General features: G+C 47.6%; 1 protein-coding gene across 1 annotated transcript in view; it reads right to left on the reverse strand.

Annotated features, from left to right (window-relative positions):
* Positions 1-19636, reverse strand: part of LOC135537011 (G protein-coupled receptor kinase 5-like) — an 81987-nt gene extending 62351 nt beyond the window's left edge. Inside the window, exon 1 of the mRNA XM_064963220.1 lies at positions 19212-19636. Coding sequence (XP_064819292.1) covers positions 19212-19263 — 52 coding nt within the window. The 5' untranslated portion in view covers positions 19264-19636. The remainder of the gene's footprint in view (positions 1-19211) is intronic.
* Between the last annotated feature and the right edge of the window lie 579 nt (positions 19637-20215).

Below are 20215 nucleotides of genomic sequence, written 5' to 3' on the forward strand. Positions count from 1 at the left end.
CCCCTGCGGAGGGATATCTTCTACAGGGACCGAGGGACCCCTGCGGAGGGATATCTTCTACAGGGACCGAGGGACCCCTGCGGAGGGATATCTTCTACAGGGACCGAGGGACCCCTGCGGAGGATATCTTCTACAGGGACCGAGGGACCCCTGCGGAGGGATATCTTCTACAGGGACCGGAGGGACCCCTGCGGAGGGATATCTTCTACAGGGACCGAGGGACCCCTGCGGAGGGATATCTTCTACAGGGACCCCTGCGGAGGGATATCTTCTACAGGGACCCCTGCGGAGGGATATCTTCGGGGACGGGGACCCCTGCGGAGGGATATCTTCTACAGGGACCCCTGCGGAGGGATATCTTCTACAGGGACGGGGACCCCTGTGGAGGGATATCTTCTATGGGGACCGAGGGACCCTGCGGAGGGATATCTTCTACAGGGACCCTGCGGAGGGATATCTTCTACAGGGACCCCTGCGGAGGGATATCTTCTACGGGGACCCCTGCGGAGGGATATCTTCATACAGGGACCCCTGCGGAGGGATATCTTCTACGGGGACCCCTGCGGAGGGATATCTTCTCACAGGGACCCCTGCGGAGGGATATCTTCTACGGGGACCGAGGATCTCATATAGAGGGATATCTACTACAGGGACATACACACTGTTTTCCCTCTGGAGGACAGCATCTCATATAGAGGACAGCATCTCATATAGAGACCAGCATCTCATATAGAGACCAGCATCTCATATAGAGGACAGCATCTCATATAGAGGACAGCATCTCATATAGAGGACAGCATCTCATATAGAGGACAGCATCTCATATAGAGGACAGCATCTCATATAGAGACCAGCATCTCATATAGAGGACAGCATCTCATATAGAGACCAGCATCTCATATAGAGGACAGCATCTCATATAGAGACCAGCATCTCATATAGAGACCAGCATCTCATATAGAGACCAGCATCTCATATAGAGGACAGCATCTCATATAGAGGACAGCATCTCATATAGAGACCAGCATCTCATATAGAGACCAGCATCTCATATAGAGGACAGCATCTCATATAGAGGACAGCATCTCATATAGAGGACAGCATCTCATATAGAGGACAGCATCTCATATAGAGGACAGCATCTCATATAGAGACCAGCATCTCATATAGAGACCAGCATCTCATATAGAGGGCAGCATCTCATATAGAGGACAGCATCTCATATAGAGGACAGCATCTCATATAGAGGACAGCATCTCATATAGAGACCAGCATCTCATATAGAGACCAGCATCTCATTTAGAGACAGCATCTCATATAGAGACCAGCATCTCATATAGAGGACAGCATCTCATATAGAGACCAGCATCTCATATAGAGACCAGCATCTCATATAGAGGACAGCATCTCATATAGAGGACAGCATCTCATATAGAGACCAGCATCTCATATAGAGGACATAGAGGACAGCATCTCATATAGAGGACAGCATCTCATATAGAGGACATAGAGGACAGCATCTCATATAGAGACCAGCATCTCATATAGAGACCAGCATCTCATATAGAGGACAGCATCTCATATAGAGGACAGCATCTCATATAGAGACCAGCATCTCATATAGAGGACAGCATCTCATATAGAGGACAGCATCTCATATAGAGACCAGCATCTCATATAGAGACCAGCATCTCATATAGAGACCAGCATCTCATATAGAGGACAGCATCTCATATAGAGGACATAGAGGACAGCATCTCATATAGAGGACAGCATCTCATATAGAGACCAGCATCTCATATAGAGGACAGCATCTCATATAGAGACCAGCATTTCATATAGAGGACAGCATCTCATATAGAGGACAGCATCTCATATAGAGGACATAGAGGACAGCATCTCATATAGAGGACAGCATCTCATATAGAGGACATAGAGGACAGCATCTCATATAGAGGACAGCATCTCATATAGAGACAGCATCTCATATAGAGGACAGCATCTCATATAGAGGACAGCATCTCATATAGAGACCAGCATCTCATATAGAGGACAGCATCTCATATAGAGGACAGCATCTCATATAGAGGACAGCATCTCATATAGAGGACAGCATCTCATATAGAGACCAGCATCTCATATAGAGGACAGCATCTCATATAGAGACCAGCATTTCATATAGAGGACAGCATCTCATATAGAGGACAGCATCTCATATAGAGGACAGCATCTCATATAGAGGACATAGAGGACAGCATCTCATATAGAGGACAGCATCTCATATAGAGGACATAGAGGACAGCATCTCATATAGAGGACAGCATCTCATATAGAGGACATAGAGGACAGCATCTCATATAGAGGACAGCATCTCATATAGAGACCAGCATCTCATATAGAGGACAGCATCTCATATAGAGACCAGCATCTCATATAGAGGACAGCATCTCATATAGAGGACAGCATCTCATATAGAGACCAGCATCTCATATAGAGGACAGCATCTCATATAGAGACCAGCATCTCATATAGAGGACAGCATCTCATATAGAGGACAGCATCTCATATAGAGACCAGCATCTCATATAGAGGACAGCATCTCATATAGAGACCAGCATCTCATATAGAGACCAGCATCTCATATAGAGGACAGCATCTCATATAGAGGACAGCATCTCATATAGAGGACAGCATCTCATATAGAGGACAGCATCTCATATAGAGACCAGCATCTCATATAGAGGACAGCATCTCATATAGAGACCAGCATCTCATATAGAGACCAGCATCTCATATAGAGGACAGCATCTCATATAGAGGACAGCATCTCATATAGAGGACAACATCTCATATAGAGGACAGCATCTCATATAGAGGACAGCATCTCATATAGAGGACAGCATCTCATATAGAGGACAGCATCTCATATAGAGGACAGCATCTCATATAGAGGACAGCATCTCATATAGAGGACATAGAGGACAGCATCTCATATAGAGACCAGCATCTCATATAGAGGACAGCATCTCATATAGAGGACAGCATCTCATATAGAGGACAGCATCTCATATAGAGGACAGCATCTCATATAGAGGCCAGCATCTCATATAGAGGACAGCATCTCATATAGAGGACAGCATCTCATATAGAGGACAGCATCTCATATAGAGGACAGCATCTCATATAGAGGACAGCATCTCATATAGAGGACAGCATCTCATATAGAGACAGCATCTCATATAGAGGACAGCATCTCATATAGAGGACAGCATCTCATATAGAGGACATAGAGGACAGCATCTCATATAGAGGACAGCATCTCATATAGAGGACAGCATCTCATATAGAGGACATAGAGGACAGCATCTCATATAGAGACCAGCATCTCATATAGAGGACAGCATCTCATATAGAGGACAGCATCTCATATAGAGGGCAGCATCTCATATAGAGGACATAGAGGACAGCATCTCATATAGAGGACAGCATCTCATATAGAGGACATAGAGGACAGCATCTCATATAGAGGACAGCATCTCATATAGAGGGCAGCATCTCATATAGAGGTAGGCATCTCATATACACCAGGCCTTTACCTGGCAGTCTACACCAGACCACTGAAGGAGATGAAGGAGAGGAGAGGGAGAAGAGGGAGGAGAGGAGAGGGAGAGAGAGAATAGAGAGGAGAGGAGAGGGAGGAGAAGGAGGAGAGGAGAGGGAGGAGAAGGAGGGAGGAGAAGGAGAAGAGGAGAGGGAGGAGATGAAGGAGAGGAGAGGGAGGAGATGAAGGAGAAGAGGAGAGGGAGGAGAAGGGAGAAGAGGAGAGGGAGGAGAGGGAGGAGATGAAGGAGAGGAGAGGGAGGAGATGAAGGAGAGGAGAGGGAGGAGATAAAGGAGAGGAGAGGGAGGAGATGAAGGAGAGGAGAGGGAGGAGATGAAGGAGAGGAGAGGAGAGGGAGGAGAAGGAGAAGAGGAGAGGGAGGAGATGAAGGAGAGGGTAGAGAGGAGAGGGAGGAGAGGGAGGAGAGGAAAAGGAGAAGAGGGAGGAGATGAAGGAGAGAAAGTGAGAAGGGGAAAATGAAGTAGGGTAGAGAGCCTTCCTGGAATGAAGCACAGCGCTGTTCTGTTCCGTTCCTGACAACTGATAAGAGACTGACCTCTTTAAAAGGTCATTTATACCAGAACATGTCCGTTCCAGGTGAGTAGGTACCCAAATACTGTTTGCATTTAAACCTCCGGTTTGGGATTTTGTCTGCGTATTTTCGACAGTGTGCAGGTCTCCATCACTTCCTGGTACGAGATAGACAGTTACAGGCCCTATTCACATCGCCAGACTAATGTCTTCCACATTTCAAAGTGGCCTTGTTGTTATCATCAGATATGATATTGATCTTGTTGTTATCATCAGATATGATATTGATCTTGTTGTTATCATCAGATATGATATTGATCTTGTTGTTATCATCAGATCTGATATTGATCCTGTTGTTATTCACTAGAGTCCTATTGAACCTGGTCTAAAGTAGTGCACTAGAGTCCTATTGAACCTGGTCATAAAGTAGTGCACTAGAGTCCTATTGAATCTGGTCTAAAGTAGTGCACTAGAGTCCTATTGAACCTGGTCTAAAGTAGTGCATTAGAGTCCTATTGAATCTGGTCTAAAGTAGTGCACTAGAGTCCTATTGAATCTGGTCTAAAGTAGTGCACTAGAGTCCTATTGAATCTGGTCTAAAGTAGTGCACTAGAGTCCTATTGAATCTGGTCTAAAGTAGTGCACTAGAGTCCTATTGATCCTGGTCTAAAGTAGTGCACTAGAGTCCTATTGATCCTGGTCTAAAGTAGTGCACTAGAGTACTATTGAACCTGGTCTAAAGTAGTGCACTAGAGTCCTATTGAACCTGGTCTAAAGTAGTGCACTAGAGTCCTATTGATCCTGGTCTAAAAGTAGTGCACTAGAGTCCTATTGATCCTGGTCTAAAGTAGTGCACTAGAGTCCTATTGATCCTGGTCTAAAGTAGTGCACTAGAGTCCTATTGATCCTGGTCTAAAGTAGTGCACTGGAGTGAACCTGGTCTAGACAAAGCAGAGAACCAGAGAGAACAGAGAGAAATTGAGACCTATTGGTCTAAAGTAGTGCACTAGAGTCCTATTGAACCTGGTCTAAAGTAGTGCACTAGAGTCCTATTGAACCTGGTCTAAAGTAGTGCACTAGAGTCCTATTGAACCTGGTCTAAAGTAGTGCACTAGAGTCCTATTGAACCTGGTCTAAAGTAGTGCACTAGAGTCCTAGTTAAATAAAGCCATGCTAGAGAAAAACACTGATCTCAGACCTGTCGAGTCACGGGGTGTGCAGAGAAGACTATACTACACAGAGAGAGACAGAGAGAGAGAGAGAGAGAGAGAGATTAAAACACTGATCTCAGACCTGTCTAGTGCAGAAAGACTATACTACACAGAGAGAGACATAGAGAGAGAGATTAAAACACTGATCTATAGGCAGGTCAGACACCAGACAGACAGACACTCAGACACCAGATACAGGTCTATCTATCAGTATCAGACCTGTCTATCTATCTAGAGCATAAAGACCATACTACACAGAGAGAGAGAGAGAGAGAGAGAGAGAGAGAGAGAGGACTAGGCCAGCCAGAGAGAGAGAGAGAGGAGCGGGCCAGCCAGGGAGAGAGAGTCAGAGGAGCGGGCCAGCCAGGGAGAGAGAGAGAGAGGAGCGGGCCAGCCAGGGAGAGAGAGAGTATAGGAGCGGGCCAGCCAAGGAGAGAGAGAGGAGCGGGCCAGCCAAGGAGAGAGAGAGGAGCGGGCCAGCCAGTATAGGAGAGAGAGAGAGGAGCGGGCCAGCCAGGGAGGAGAGACAGAGAGAAGCGGGCCAGCCAGGGAGAAAGAGAGAGGAGCGGGCCAGCCAAGGAGGAGAGAGAGAGGAGCGGGCCAGCCAAGGAGAGAGAGAGAGGAGCGGGCCAGCCAGGGAGAGAGAGAGAGCAGCGGGCCAGCCGGGGAGAGAGAGACAGAGGAGGGGCCAGCCAGGGAGAGAGAGAGAGGAGCGGGCCAGCCAGGGAGAGAGAGAGAGGAGCGGGCCAGCCAGGGAGAGAGAGACAGGAGCGGGCCAGCCAGGAGGAGAGAGAGAGGAGCGGGCCAGCCAGGGAGAGAGAGAGAGGAGCGGGCCAGCCAGGGAGGAGAGAGAGAGGAGCAGGGCCAGCCAGGGAGAGAGAGAGGAGCGGGCCAGCCGGGGAGGAGAGAGAGGAGCGGGCCAGCCAGGGGAGAGAGAGGAGCGGGCCAGGTCTATCTATCAGAAAGAGCCATGCTCACATGTCTTGGTAATCTGGATCTCTAATGACAACTTTACCTGCAATGCCCATCATCTAGTTAGGTTAAAAGACGGAAAAGAACATGCGCTTTCGGTTCGGGATTTTTTCTAAATGTTAACGATGCCAATGTTGTTTAAACGTCACACCCCTAACACACGGACATGTACGCCCGCCCGCACACACACAGTAAACAAATTCCACTGTAACTGCAAGCTGCCTGGATAGACTTCCTGCTTAGAGAGGAATACAGGTCTGATCAGTCTACTCCCAGAGAGAGGGAGGGATGGGGGGAGAGGGAGGGACCAGGGGGGAGAGAGGGAGGGGGAGAGACAGCGAAAGAGAGAGGGGGAGGAGAGAGAGAGAGAGAGAGAGACAGAGAGAGAGAGAGAAAGAGAGAGAGAGAGACAGAAGAGAGAGACAGAGAGAGAGAGAGACAGAAGAGACTTTACCTGCAAAGAGAGAGTTAAAAGACGGAAAAGACAGACAGACAGACAGACAGACAGACAGACAGACAGACAGACAGTAAACAAATTCCGCTGTAACTGCAAGCTGCCTGGATAGACTTCCTGCTTAGAGAGGAATACAGGTCTGATCAGTCTACTGTCTACTAGAGGGAGGGAGGGGGAGAGAGAGAGGGAAGAGAGAGAGAGAAGAGGAAGAGCGAGACAGCAGAGAGAGAGAGGGAAGGAGAGAGAGAGAGAGACAGAGAGACAGGAGAGAGACAGGAGAAAGAGAGACAGAGACCTGGTGGTTAGAGGAGGCAGGTAGCCTGGTGGTTAGAGGAGGCAGGTAGCCTGGTGGTTAGAGGAGGCAGGTAGCCTGGTGGTTAGAGGAGGCAGGTAGTCTAGTGGGTAGAGGAGGCAGGTAGCCTAGTAGTTAGAGGAGGCAGGTAGCCTAGTGGTTAGAGGAGGCAGGTAGCCTGGTGGTTAGAGGAGGCAGGTAGTCTAGTGGTTAGAGGAGGCAGGTGGTCTAGTGGTTAGAGGAGGCAGGTAGCCTGGTGGTTAGAGGAGGCAGGTACCCTAGTGGTTAGAGGAGGCAGGTAGCCTAGTGGTTAGAGGAGGCAGGTAGCCTAGTGGTTAGAGGAGGCAGGTAGCCTAGTGGCTAGAGGAGGCAGGTAGCCTAGTGGTTAGAGGAGGCAGGTAGCCTAGTGGTTAGAGGAGGCAGGTAGCCTGGTGGTTAGAGGAGGCAGGTAGCCTAGTGGTTAGAGGAGGCAGGTAGCCTAGTGGCTCGAGGAGACAGGTAGCCTAGTGGTTAGAGGAGGCAGGTAGCCTGGTGAGCCTAGACTGGCTAACACTTGTTCTCATGTGTGTGTGTGTGAGTGTGTACAGTAGGGTGTTTCCTGTGAATGACGTCTGTAAAACACACTGCTTTGTGATGGCTCCCTTCATGTGGTTCCCTTCCCACAGTTATTAGACCCACAAAATTGGCTATGACTTGGGAACTGTGACGCATGTGTTGCGTATGTAGCGTTAGCGGCTACCGCTAGCTCCAACCACATCTGTTGTGTATTTAGCGCTACCACTAGCTCCAACCACATGCGATGCGTATGTAGCATTAGCAGCTAGGCAGCTAGGTTAGCGTCTTGGCTGACGAGGCCTAAATGGGCATATTTTAACATTGTGTGAACATCACAAGGGTGGCTCTGCCAGCTGGCTTATTAAATGTTTTAGAGTCTATTTGTAAAATTACCCATCTGGCATGCTGTTATTATACTGTACTTTGTTTAAATGGCTTGACTGTGTCCCAAATGACGAGTCCCTATGTTGTGCATTACTTTTGACCAGGACCTATAGGAAGGGAATAGTGGGATGCAGTCATATTATTTCCGATCCAGATACAGGCCTAATAATGTATTTATTTTAAATTCAAGAAAAACATATTTTGAGATGTACTACCTCCAAGCACTACCCCTCCCTCTCCAAGCACTACCCAGACCCCTCCTCCCCCTAGCACTACCCAGACCCCCCTCCCCAAGCTCCTCCCCTCCAAGCACTACCCAGACCCCTCCTCCTCCAAGCACTACCCAGACCCCTCCTCCTCCAAGCACTACCCAGACCCCTCCTCCTCCAAGCACTACCCAGACCCCTCCTCCTCCAAGCACTACACAGACCCCTCCTCCTCCAAGCACTACCCAGACCCCTCCTCCTCCATGCACTACACAGACCCCTCCTCCACCAAGCACTACACAGACCCCTCCCCTCCTCCATGCACTACACAGACCCCTCCCTCCCCTAGCACTCCATGCACTACACAGACCCTTCCTCTCCAAGCACTACCACAGACCCCCCTCCCCTAGCACTCCATGAGTCCTCCAGATCCAGAGCACTACCCAGACCGGGATGTTCTCCTGATCCATGCACTACACAGACCTATTCAGACCCTCCTGCAACCCAGACCCCTTTTCCTCCTAGCACTACCCAGACATTATTTTCATTAGCACTACCCAGTAACCCCTAGTCAAAAATATCCAAGCACTACACAGACCCCTCCTCCATGCACTACACCCCCTCCTCCATGCACATACTTGACAGACCCAACTCCTCCTCCATGCACAACACAGACCCCTCCTCCTCCAAGACACTACACAGACTTCCTACAAGCACTACCCAGACCCTCCTCCTAGCACTACCCAGACCCCTCCTCCTCCAAGCACTACCCAGTTCCCCTCCTCCAACCTCCTGAGCACGTACAGAGACCTGTCCTGTGTGCACTACCCAGACCCTCCTCCTCCTTGCACTACACAGAGTCGGCCCTCCTCCATGCACGGTTACCACAGTTACCCCTCCTCCTCCATGCACCACAGATCCTCCTCCTAGCACAGAGGCAAGTCAGACCCAGACCCTCTCCTCCAAGCACTACACAGACCCTCCTCCAAGCACTCCCAGACCCCTCCTATTCCTATACAGTGCACCCAGACCCCTCCTCCATGCACAGAACAGGGAATGAGGTGCCCCTGGGATACCTCCAAGTACACTACCCAGGCCCCTCCCCCTCCTCCATGAGTCCTCCAGATCAGAGGCAGTAGGGCTGACTGGGGATGTTCTCTTGATAAGTGTTAGAATTGGACTAGTAACCGGATTGTGTTTTGTGCAGCAAACTGACAAGGTTCAAATCATTGTGTTTCTGCAGCCCTGAACAGGCAGTTGCAGCAAACTGCCCATTGTGTTTTGTGCAGGCCAGTAGCATTGAAAATGAATTTGTGCAGCTGACTTGCCAGTTAGCATTGTGTTTTGTAAAAAAAAAGTGGATGTTTTGTAGCATTTTAGTTACTTGTTATGATGAGGTGTCCTGCCAAGGTTCCTGCAGCTACTCTTCCTGGGGAATATGGATCCCCATTAGTTCCTGTTGCTAAGGCAGCATCTGGTCTTCCTAAAGGGGTTTATTATGGATCCCCATTATGTTTCCTTCAAGGCAGGCAGCTAGAAACCAGATCCCGATTAGTTCCTGTTGCAAGGCAGCAATCCCCATTAGTTCCTGTCAAGGCAGCAGCTACTCTTCCTGGGGTTTATTATGGATCCCAATGGAGGAGTCCCAAAGGCAGCAGGGCACTGCTTTTCCTGGGGTTTATTATGGATCCCCATTAGTTCCTGCCAAGGCAGCAGCATTGTGTTTTGTGCAGCAAGTTCCTGCCGAGGGTAGCATTTATTATGGATCCCCAAGTTCCTGCCCAGTAGCATTGGGGTGTTTGGATGCCAAGCTGCCAGCAGCTATTCCTGTTTTTGCCAGCAAAGCCATTTAGCATTGGGTTTTACGGAAGACACATATCAGATGAAAACGTTCAGTTGGACAACTGCCAGTAGCATTGTGTTTTGTGCAGCAAACTGCCCATTGTTTTTTGCAGCAAACTGCCTTCATTGGTGGACCAAACACAATAAACAACTTCCATTATATATTTTGTGCAAAGAAACCAGTAGCATCATGTAACATCACTACACCATACTAAATGCATAACACCACCAGTACAGCAACGCGTGCATTGTGCGTGCAGGCTGCCAGTAGCATTGTGTTTTGTGCAGCAAACTGCCAGGCGCATTGTGTTTGTGCAGCAAGCTGCGTGTAGACTGTGTGTGCAGCAACTGTGCTGCGTGTAGACTGTGTGTTTTGTGCAGCGCGCCAGTAGCGGTAGACTGTGTGCAGCAAGCTGCTGTGTAGACTGTGTAGCTGTTTTGCGTGTAGTGTGTGCTAGCGCGTGTAGCATTGTGTTTTGTGCGACGTGTGAGTGCTAGCGCGGCGTGTGTAGACTGTGAGTGCTAGCGCGCGTGTAGTGTGAGTGCTGTGTGTGCTAAGAGCAGTACTCGCGCGTGTGTAGACTGTGTGTGCTAGGCGGCGTGAAGACTGTGTGTGTAGCGCCGGCAGACTGTGTGTGCTAGCGGCGCGTGTGTGGACTGTGTGTGCTAGCACGTGTGAATAGAGTGTGTAGCTCAGCGGCTCGTGTGTAGACTGTGTGTGAATAGAGCCATGTGTCAGACTCTGCGTGTAGTACAGCGCGTGTGTAGACTGTTCCATGTAGCATGGCGCGTGTGTAGACTGTGTGTGCTAGAGTTCGCATGTAGTCAGACTGTGTACTGTGCTAGAGCGCGTGTGTCAGACTGTGTGTGCTAGCTGTGGAATAGAGTTGTGTAGTCATGGTGTATGCGGTACTGTGTGTGTAGAGTTCCTGTGTAGTCATGGCTCTATGTGTGGTACTGTGCGAATAGAGCGTGTAGACTGTCATGGCTCTGTGTAGACTGTGTGAGTTGGCGCGTGTGTAGACTGTGTGTGCTATGCGCGTGTGTAGACTGTGTGCTGGCGCGTGTGTAGACTGTGAGTGCTAGAGCGCGTAGTCATTGCTCTGTGTAGACTGTGGTGCTAGAGCGCGTGTGTAGACTGTGTAGTACTGTGGCTAGCGTTCGTGTGTATCATGTGTCTGTTCCTGTGTGAATAGAGTTCACAGTCTCCATGTAGTATAAGGAATGTAGTTTTTTATCTGGCTTTATAAAATCTGGTTCTACTGTTTGCATCAGTTACTTGATGTGGAATAGAGTTCCATGTAGTCATGGCTCTATGAAGAACTGTGGAATAGAGTTCCATGTAGTCATGGCTCTATGAAGAACTGTGGAATAGAGTTCCATGTAGTCATGGCTCTATGAAGAACTGTGGAATAGAGTTCCATGTAGTCATGGCTCTATGTAGGACTGTGGAATAGAGTTCCATGTAGTCATGGCTCTATGTAGTACTGTGGAATAGAGTTCCATGTGGTCATGGCTCTATGTGGTACTGTGGAATAGAGTTCCATGTAGTCATGGCTCTAGGTAGTACTGTGGAATAGAGTTCCATGTAGTCATGGCTCTATGTAGGACTGTGGAATAGAGTTCCATGTAGTCATGTCTCTATGTAGAACTGTGGAATAGAGTTCCATGTAGTCATGGCTCTATGTGGTACTGTGGAATAGAGTTCCATGTAGTCATGGCTCTATGTAGTACTGTGGAATAGAGTTCCATGTAGTCATGGCTCTATGTAGTACTGTGGAATAGAGTTCCATGTAGTCATGGCTCTATGTAGTACTGTGGAATAGAGTTCCATGTAGTCATGGCTCTATGTGGTACTGTGGAATAGAGTTCCATGTAGTCATGGCTCTATGTAGGACTGTGGAATAGAGTTCCATGTAGTCATGTCTCTATGTAGAACTGTGGAATAGAGTTCCATGTAGTCATGTCTCTATGTAGAACTGTGGAATAGAGTTCCATGTAGTCATGTCTCTATGTAGTACTATGGAATAGAGTTCCATGTAGTCATGGCTCTATGTAGTACTGTGGAATAGAGTTCCATGTAGTCATGTCTCTATGTAGTACTGTGGAATAGAGTTCCATGTAGTCATGTCTCTATGTAGTACTGTGGAATAGAGTTCCATGTAGTCATGTCTCTATGTAGTACTATGGAATAGAGTTCCATGTAGTCATGTCTCTGTGTAGTACTGTGGAATAGAGTTCCATGTAGTCATGTCTCTATGTAGGACTGTGGAATAGAGTTCCACGTAGTCATGGCTCTATGTAGGACTGTGGAATAGAGTTCCACGTAGTCATGTCTCTATGTAGTACTGTGGAATAGAGTTCCATGTAGTCATGGCTCTATGAAGGACTGTGGAATAGAGTTCCATGTAGTCATGGCTCTATGTAGGACTGTGGAATAGAGTTCCATGTAGTCATGGCTCTATGTAGTACTGTGGAATAGAGTTCCATGTAGTCATGGCTCTATGTAGGACTGTGGAATAGAGTTCCATGTAGTCATGGCTCTATGTAGTACTGTGCACCTCCCATAGTCTGTTCTGGACTTGGGGACTGTGAAGAGACCTCTGGTGACATGTCTTATGGGTGTCTGAGCTGTGCTGCCAGTCGTTTAAACAGACGGCTCAGTGCATTCAGCATGTCAACACTTCTTACGAAAACAAGTAGTGATGAAGTCAATCTCTCTTCCACTGTGAGCCAGGAGAGATTGACTTGAATGTCATTAATGTTAGTTCTCTGTGTACTTTTTTTCTGAGCCAGCCGTGCTGCCCTGCTCTGAGCCAGCCGTGCTGCTCTGCTCTGAGCCAGCCGTGCTGCCCTGCTCTGCTGCCCTGCTCTGAGCCAGCCGTGCTGCCCTGTTCTGAGCCAGCTCTGAGCCAGCCGTGCTGCCCTGTTCTGAGCCAGCCGTGCTGCCCTGTTCTGAGCCAGCCGTGCTGCCCTGCTCTGAGCCAGCCGTGCTGCCCTGCTCTGAGCCAGCCGTGCTTCCCTGCTCTGAGCCAGCCGTGCTTCCCTGCTCTGAGCCAGCCGTGCTGCCCTGCTCTGAGCCAGCCGTGCTGCCCTGCTCTGAGCCAGCCGTGCTGCTCTGCTCTGAGCCAGCCGTGCTGCCCTGCTCTGAGCCAGCCGTGCTGCCCTGCTCTGAGCCAGCCGTGCTGCCCTGCTCTGAGCCAGCCGTGCTGCCCTGCTCTGAGCCAGTCCCTCTTTATGGCACCTGACCACATGACTGAACAGTAGTCCAGATAAGACAAAACCAGGGCCTGTAGGACCTGCCTTGTTGATAGTGTTGTTAAGATGGTTGACACTAGGGCCTGTAGGTCCTGCCTTGTTGATAGTGTTGTTAAGATGGTAGACACTAGGGCCTGTAGGACCTGCCTTGTTGACAGTGTTGTTAAGAAGGTAGAAACTAGGACCTGCCCTGTTGATAGTGTTGTTAAGATGGTTGACACTAGGGCCTGTAGGTCCTGCCTTGTTGATAGTGTTGTTAAGAAGGTAGACACTAGGACCTGTAGGACCTGCCTTGTTGATAGTGTTGTTAAGAAGGTAGAAACTAGGACCTGCCTTGTTGATAAAGCTGTTAAGGCAGAGCAGCGCTTTAATTACAAACAGTGGCAATATTACCCAACATCCCCCAGTATGGCAAAAGGTCAGTATGACAATCTGGATAAAGGCCCCAAGCCTAGCACCATATGGGAAATAACCCATTATCTCTTCAACCCTGAAACCACTTCCCCTTGACGGTGTGGGTTGTTATTGTTGAAACTGTCCCGACCCACCCGACGGACGAGGGCCACACCCCTGACACCTTGAACCGATGTGGTCGACTGACTCGCCAGCGTCCTAAAAATGGCACCCTATCCCCTTTATAGAGCAGGGTCCCTGGTCTAAAAGTAGTGCACTATATAGGGAATAGGGTGCCATAGGGTTATGGTCTAAAGTAGTGCACTATATAGGGAATAGGGTGCCATAGGGCTCTGGTCTAAAGTAGTGCACTACATAGGGGAATAGGGTGCTATTTCATGCCCTTGTGATGGGAACCAGATACACTACATGACCAAAACTGCTCTTGGGAACATCTCGTTCTAAAATCATGGGCATTCAATATGGAGTTGCTGCTATAACATCCTCAACTCTTCTGGGAAGGCTTTCCACTAGATGTTGGAACATTGCTGCTCTAACAGCCTCCACTCTTCTGGGAAGGCTTTCCTCTAGATGTTGGAACATTGCTGCTCTAACAGCCTCCACTCTTCTGGAAAGGCTTTCCACTAGATGTTGGAACATTGCTGCTCTAACATCCTCAACTCTTCTGGGAAGGTTTTCCACTAGATGTTGGAACATTGCTGCTATAACAGCCTCCACTCTTCTGGGAAGGCTTTCCACTAGATGTTGGAACATTGCTGCTATAACAGCCTCCACTCTTCTGGGAAGGCTTTCCACTAGATGTTGGAACATTGTGTTGCAACCCAAGGACAGACAATTTTTCCAGCACCTCTGTGGTCTTGTTCTGTGAGCTTTTGTGGTCTACCACGTCGAGGTTGAGCCGTTGTTGCTCCGAGACGTTTCCACTTCACAAAGGGGGCATCCTGTGATGGTACCACGTTGAAAGTCACTGAGCTCTTCAAGTCCAGTTCAAGGCTAGGAATAATTTTGCACGCCCAATTTTTTTCAGTTTTTGATTTGTTAAAAAAAGTTTGAAATATCCAATAAATGTTGTTCCATTTCATGATTGTGTCCCACTTGTTGTTGATTCTTCACAAAAAAATACAGTTTTATATCTTTATGTTTGAAGCCTGAAATGTGGCAAAAGGCCGCAAAGTTCAAGGGGGCCGAATACTTTCGCAAGGCACTGTATATATACACACATGACAGAGAGAGAGAGAGAGAGAGAGAGAGACAGCGAGATAGAGATAGATGAGACATTGAGGATTAAAAAAGCCGAATCTACTGTTTTGAAGGGGTGTCATATATATAGAGAGAGAGACATAGAGAGAGACACAGAGAGAGAGAGAGAGAGAGAGAGAGAGAGAGAGAGACAGAGAGAGAGAGACAGAAAGAGAGAGACAGCGAGATAGATAGATGAGACATTGAGGATTAAAAAAGCTGAATCTACTCTTTTGAAGGGGTGTTATATATATAGAGAGAGACACAGAGAGAGAATGTAAGTAATAATGAACTTGCCATGTCAATAAAGTGAATTGAGACAGACAGAGACAATGAGGATTATAATAAATAATGCTTTGATGTCATACGAGCCAATCACAGTCCAAAATGTCCACGACACGGCATCACACCCCGAGTTGTTCTGAACAGAATGAGCCTGTTTGTCTATGGAGTGTTCACCTGAACGCACTCATGACTCCATTCTATACGCGCAAAACAACGACGGTCCGTTTCTCTGAATTACCTTGTGAAAGGTAAACATTTATTTATTTTATCTTTATTTAAACAGGCAAGTCAGTTAAGAACAAATTCTTATTTTCAATGACGGCCTAGTGGGTTAACTGCCTGTTCAGGGGCAGAACGACAGATTTGTACCTTGTCAGCTCGGGGGTTTGAACTTGCAACCTTCTAACCACTAGGCTACCCTGCCGCCCCAACATTATAAGACTGTATTTAATGACTTAGCTTGAGAACATGCGTTCAAAAATCATGCCCACCTGATCCAGAATGTGATTTATAAATGGGTGTGTTTTGTTTTTTAATTCAGTAAACAACAGTGACTGTGTGATGGCAGAGATGCAGGGTCCTCATGAAACGACGACCAGGGTGCCAACTCTAGTTCCTGAACGGCACAGCTAGGAGAGCTCCAAAATATTACCTTATAGTTGAACACTCTTCTTTGAGTCATAAAAGGGCATTGAAAATGCTTAGGGACTGTGCACACTTTGGGGGGGGAGGTTGGAGACACCAGTTAGTCCTCTCACTGAAACCCACAGTTTGGAGAGGTGTGAGGCCACTTGGAGACACCAGTTAGTCCTCTCACTGAAACCCACAGTCTGGAGAGGTGTGGGGCTACTTGGAGACACCAGCTAGTCCTCTCACTGAAACCCACAGTCTGGAGAGGTATGGGGCCACTTGGAGACACCAGTTAGTCCTCTCACTGAAACCCCAGTCTGGAGAGGTGTGTGAGACCACTTGGAGACACCAGTTAGTCCTCTCACTGAAACCCACAGTCTGGAGAGGTGTGAGGCCACTTGGAGACACCAGCTAGTCCTCTCACTGAAACCCACAGTCTGGAGAGGTGTGAGGCCACTTGGAGACACCAGTTAGTCCTCTCACTGAAACCCCAGTCTGGAGAGGTGTGAGACCACTTGGAGACACCAGCTAGTCCTTTCACTGAAACCCCCAGTCTGGAGAGGTGTGGGGCCACTTGGAGACACCAGTCAGTCCTCTCACTGAAACCCACAGTCTGGAGAGGTGTGAGGCCACTTGGAGACACCAGCTAGTCCTCTCACTGAAACCCACAGTCTGGAGAGGTGTGGGGCCACTTGGAGACACCAGCTAGTCCTCTCACTGAAACCCCCAGTCTGGAGAGGTGTGAGGCCACTTGGAGACACCAGTTAGTCCTCTCACTGAAACCCCCAGTCTGGAGAGGTGTGAGACCACTTGGAGACACCAGCTAGTCCTTTCACTGAAACCCCAGTCTGGAGAGGTGTGAGGCCACTTGGAGACACCAGTTAGTCCTCTCACTGAAACCCCCAGTCTGGAGAGGTGTGTGAGGATGTCCTCTCACTCACGTGGATGTTGACGGCAGCCCTCCTCTCCGATTGGTCGGGTTAAATGTGGAAGACATGTCAGTTTTACCACTGACTAGGACCCCCCCTTTCCCATTGTTTGGTTGTTATGCTGCACCTACCCCCTCATTCTCCAGGAATATTCTCACGTTACTGAATAGAAAAAGTATGTTTCCTATTTCGTTATCAACAGATGCACCAAAAGTACAGTAAATGCACATTAAATCAAAAGTGTGATGTTTGTATTCAGTCTTGTATCAGGTGAACTGTTGGTGTACTAAACTTTGCTCTAATAATGGTCCTATAACCTCTAAGGCTTTCCCTATAAACATTAAATCAACAGTGTGATGTTTGGATTCAGTCTTGTATCAGGTGAACTGTTGGAGTACTAAACGTTGCTCTAATAATGGTCCTATAATCTCTAAGGCGTTCCCTTTCTACTGCTACCATGTTTATGCCTTTTCATATTTCTTCTGTTAAATTAAAAACATTTCAATTTAGCTCTATACACATCAGGCCAATTCCCAGGAGCGTAGAAGGAGGCTACATTACAATAGACATGTTTTTGCAGGGCCCGTGTGTGAACGCAACAAGATCTCACCGTTTGACCAATTTGACTTCAGATTCTGACGTGCATCGTGGATTGTGTACTGACGTTGACTAGGTTAACATAGCGCGAATGCTCTGTATTCCGGCTTGCAGAGCGTAACTTAATAGAATTCAGTGTATTATGATAAACATATATCTCAGGAAGCCACACACACACGTTCATTGGTCAAATCAAAGATGATTACTTGTACCACATTATGACGTCAGCTGTCCAAATGTTGTGTTACATTGTTGCACTTCTGTCGATGAACATATGCCGTTGACAATTATCAAACCATGCCACACACGTGATAAGAAACCATATTTATTAAATGTAACACATCCCCCCCCCAACAGAAGACACAATGTAGCTTTAGTTCCTTCTCCCCTCACCGCTGTCCTGACAACAAACTAACGACATCCTCTCTGTCCATCTTATAACCATAACCTCTACAACCAGGAGATATTAAACTCTTACCCTACGAGAGCATTTCCCAAAGTCTGTGCACGTTTTGTTGTTGTTGCTCTAACACTACTACAGCTGATTCAAAGTATCAAAGCTGGACGGTTAGTTAACTATTAGGGCACAAAAAAAACGTGACCCGACTTCGGATAACCCGGGGTCTGCTGGTTCTGTTCTACCTGATCATTCATTTCACCCACCTGGTGTCCCAGGTCTAAAATCAGTCCCTAATTAGAGGGGAACATAATAAATACAATTTGTTTTAAAGCATTGGAACTGGTTTCGAGTTACAGGAGTTGTATTTAGCGGGGGTCCACTAGGATAAACACACATATCTCATTTTCTCTCTTCAATCAAACCTGACGACAAAATAAGACAGCCAGACAGAACGGCATCCCATCGACCACTTGTGTTATTAGTCCGATATGTTTCGCCGTAGTCCTCAGGCCTGCGGCTTGAGTTGTGCCCCTTCCCCACATCAACGGCACACACACGGGGGTACACTGTGTGCGGGTTGGCCGCGTCCGCTTTACCCAGGCCGGAGAAAGACCCAGAGCTCCCGGTCTCCGTCTAGGGGAAACAGACACGGAGCGGGTCCCCTTCTCTTTGGCAGGGTGGCAATGCAGTGACTTTAATATATCTGCGTCAAATAATGTGACACACATTTGAACCGCCAAGCAGGCATAAGATCCAGCGAAAGCCATATGTTAAATATCGCTAACGTATCAAGTCGATACGCCTGTTCTATCAGGCAATGGAATTGGAAACAGGCTGCGACAGGATATTTCAACACTGTGTAGCCTATACTACCAACACGATCCGCTGGTGCTACGATCCCACGGTCATACCAACCTATCCAATGATATGTTGCTACTACTACTACAGTAGCCTACCGCCATAATCAACCTTTTCCGTTCAGATAAGTCATGAGAAACACGAATCCCAATATCAAACAGTGATATAGTCTAATCGATCATCGTTTATTATCGACGCTGCTTATCTCAACCCGATCGGTGTATCGATCAGGCCTGGATATTTGCTGTATATTATGTGACTAGAGTTACAATGATTAACAAGTAGGTAGGCTACAATTTTAACACAACGCTATATGTTCCCCCTTATAGTGAGCCAGTCAAGACGATGGGAAAACCACTGCGTAGGGAGAGAAATAGATCTAGAGAGAAGAGAGAGAAATAGATAGAGAGAAGAGAGAGAAAGCCCCCCCCCAAAAAAAACTGAGTCTTGCTTTGTTATGATTATCCCCCCTTTCTCCCCCTCTCTCTCGACATGTCCCCCCACCCCCGGTACGTTAACCATGTCATGTCGTCGTTTCAGTACTATGTCTTACCTTCTCTCGCCTTCAGCAGCACCGTGTTGGCGACTATATTCTCTATCTCCATGGTAATGGTCAGTAAGTGTAAGATCCGTCTCCCATACAGACTAGGCAATACATTTCACTTCAACTGAAAAAGATGAAGGTAGCGGCACCGATGATGATGATGATGGTGAATTCTGCAGCTGGCGCATAGCCTTTGCTTGCTCTCCAAGTTCGGCGGGTTACCAGGTGTTGGGTTTTTGCAATCGTGGTTGGCTACTAGTTCGCCGACTCCATCGTTTGATGTTTTCGGCACACAACAAAAAAAACTCTTCACCTTTTAGGCTAAACAACGGCGGCTACTATTGTAGTTAAAGCTATAACGCTTGTTAGCATTCAAAGCCTCTCCTGCCTTCGTTAATTTTCCTTCCTGCTCGGCTCTCAGCTTCGTTCGTTCCCTCCCCTCCCCAGAGGCGTCATGCACATAGGGGGCACAGGGGCACTTGCCCCCTCATATTTGTTTTGTATTTTTTTTAAATTAAGTACTTATTTGGTTGTTTCTCTGTAATACACCTAGCCACCTACATATGTAGGATTTTAATTTGAGCCAGTTTTCTACAGCAGGAAAATAATTCTGCTGCAATAGGAAATGTGGATTATAATTAATAAAAACTGTTTGTGGGGATTGCTACATTTTTCGTAATGGAAATTACAAACTTCAGAAGGTTTTGCTAAACCTTAAATACAATACAAGGTTAACCTTTATTGCTTAGCAGGAAAGTCCTCCTGCAACAAGGTGATCTAATTAAGATCCCACATCTGTAGGCAATTGTATGAAGTCAGCTTTAGCTAGCACAGATCTTCCCAATCTTCCCAACCATAAAGACATTTCAGGCTATCAATCAATCAATTGATCGATTAAATGTATTTATAAAGCCCTATTTACATCAGTCAATGTCACAACGTACTATACAGAAACTCAGCCTAAACACCCCCCCCAAAAACAGCAAGCAATATTGGTGGAGGTGTAATCAAGT

The sequence above is a fragment of the Oncorhynchus masou genome, unplaced genomic scaffold (genome assembly GCF_036934945.1).
Source record: "Oncorhynchus masou masou isolate Uvic2021 unplaced genomic scaffold, UVic_Omas_1.1 unplaced_scaffold_698, whole genome shotgun sequence".
NCBI lineage: Eukaryota > Metazoa > Chordata > Actinopteri > Salmoniformes > Salmonidae > Oncorhynchus > Oncorhynchus masou.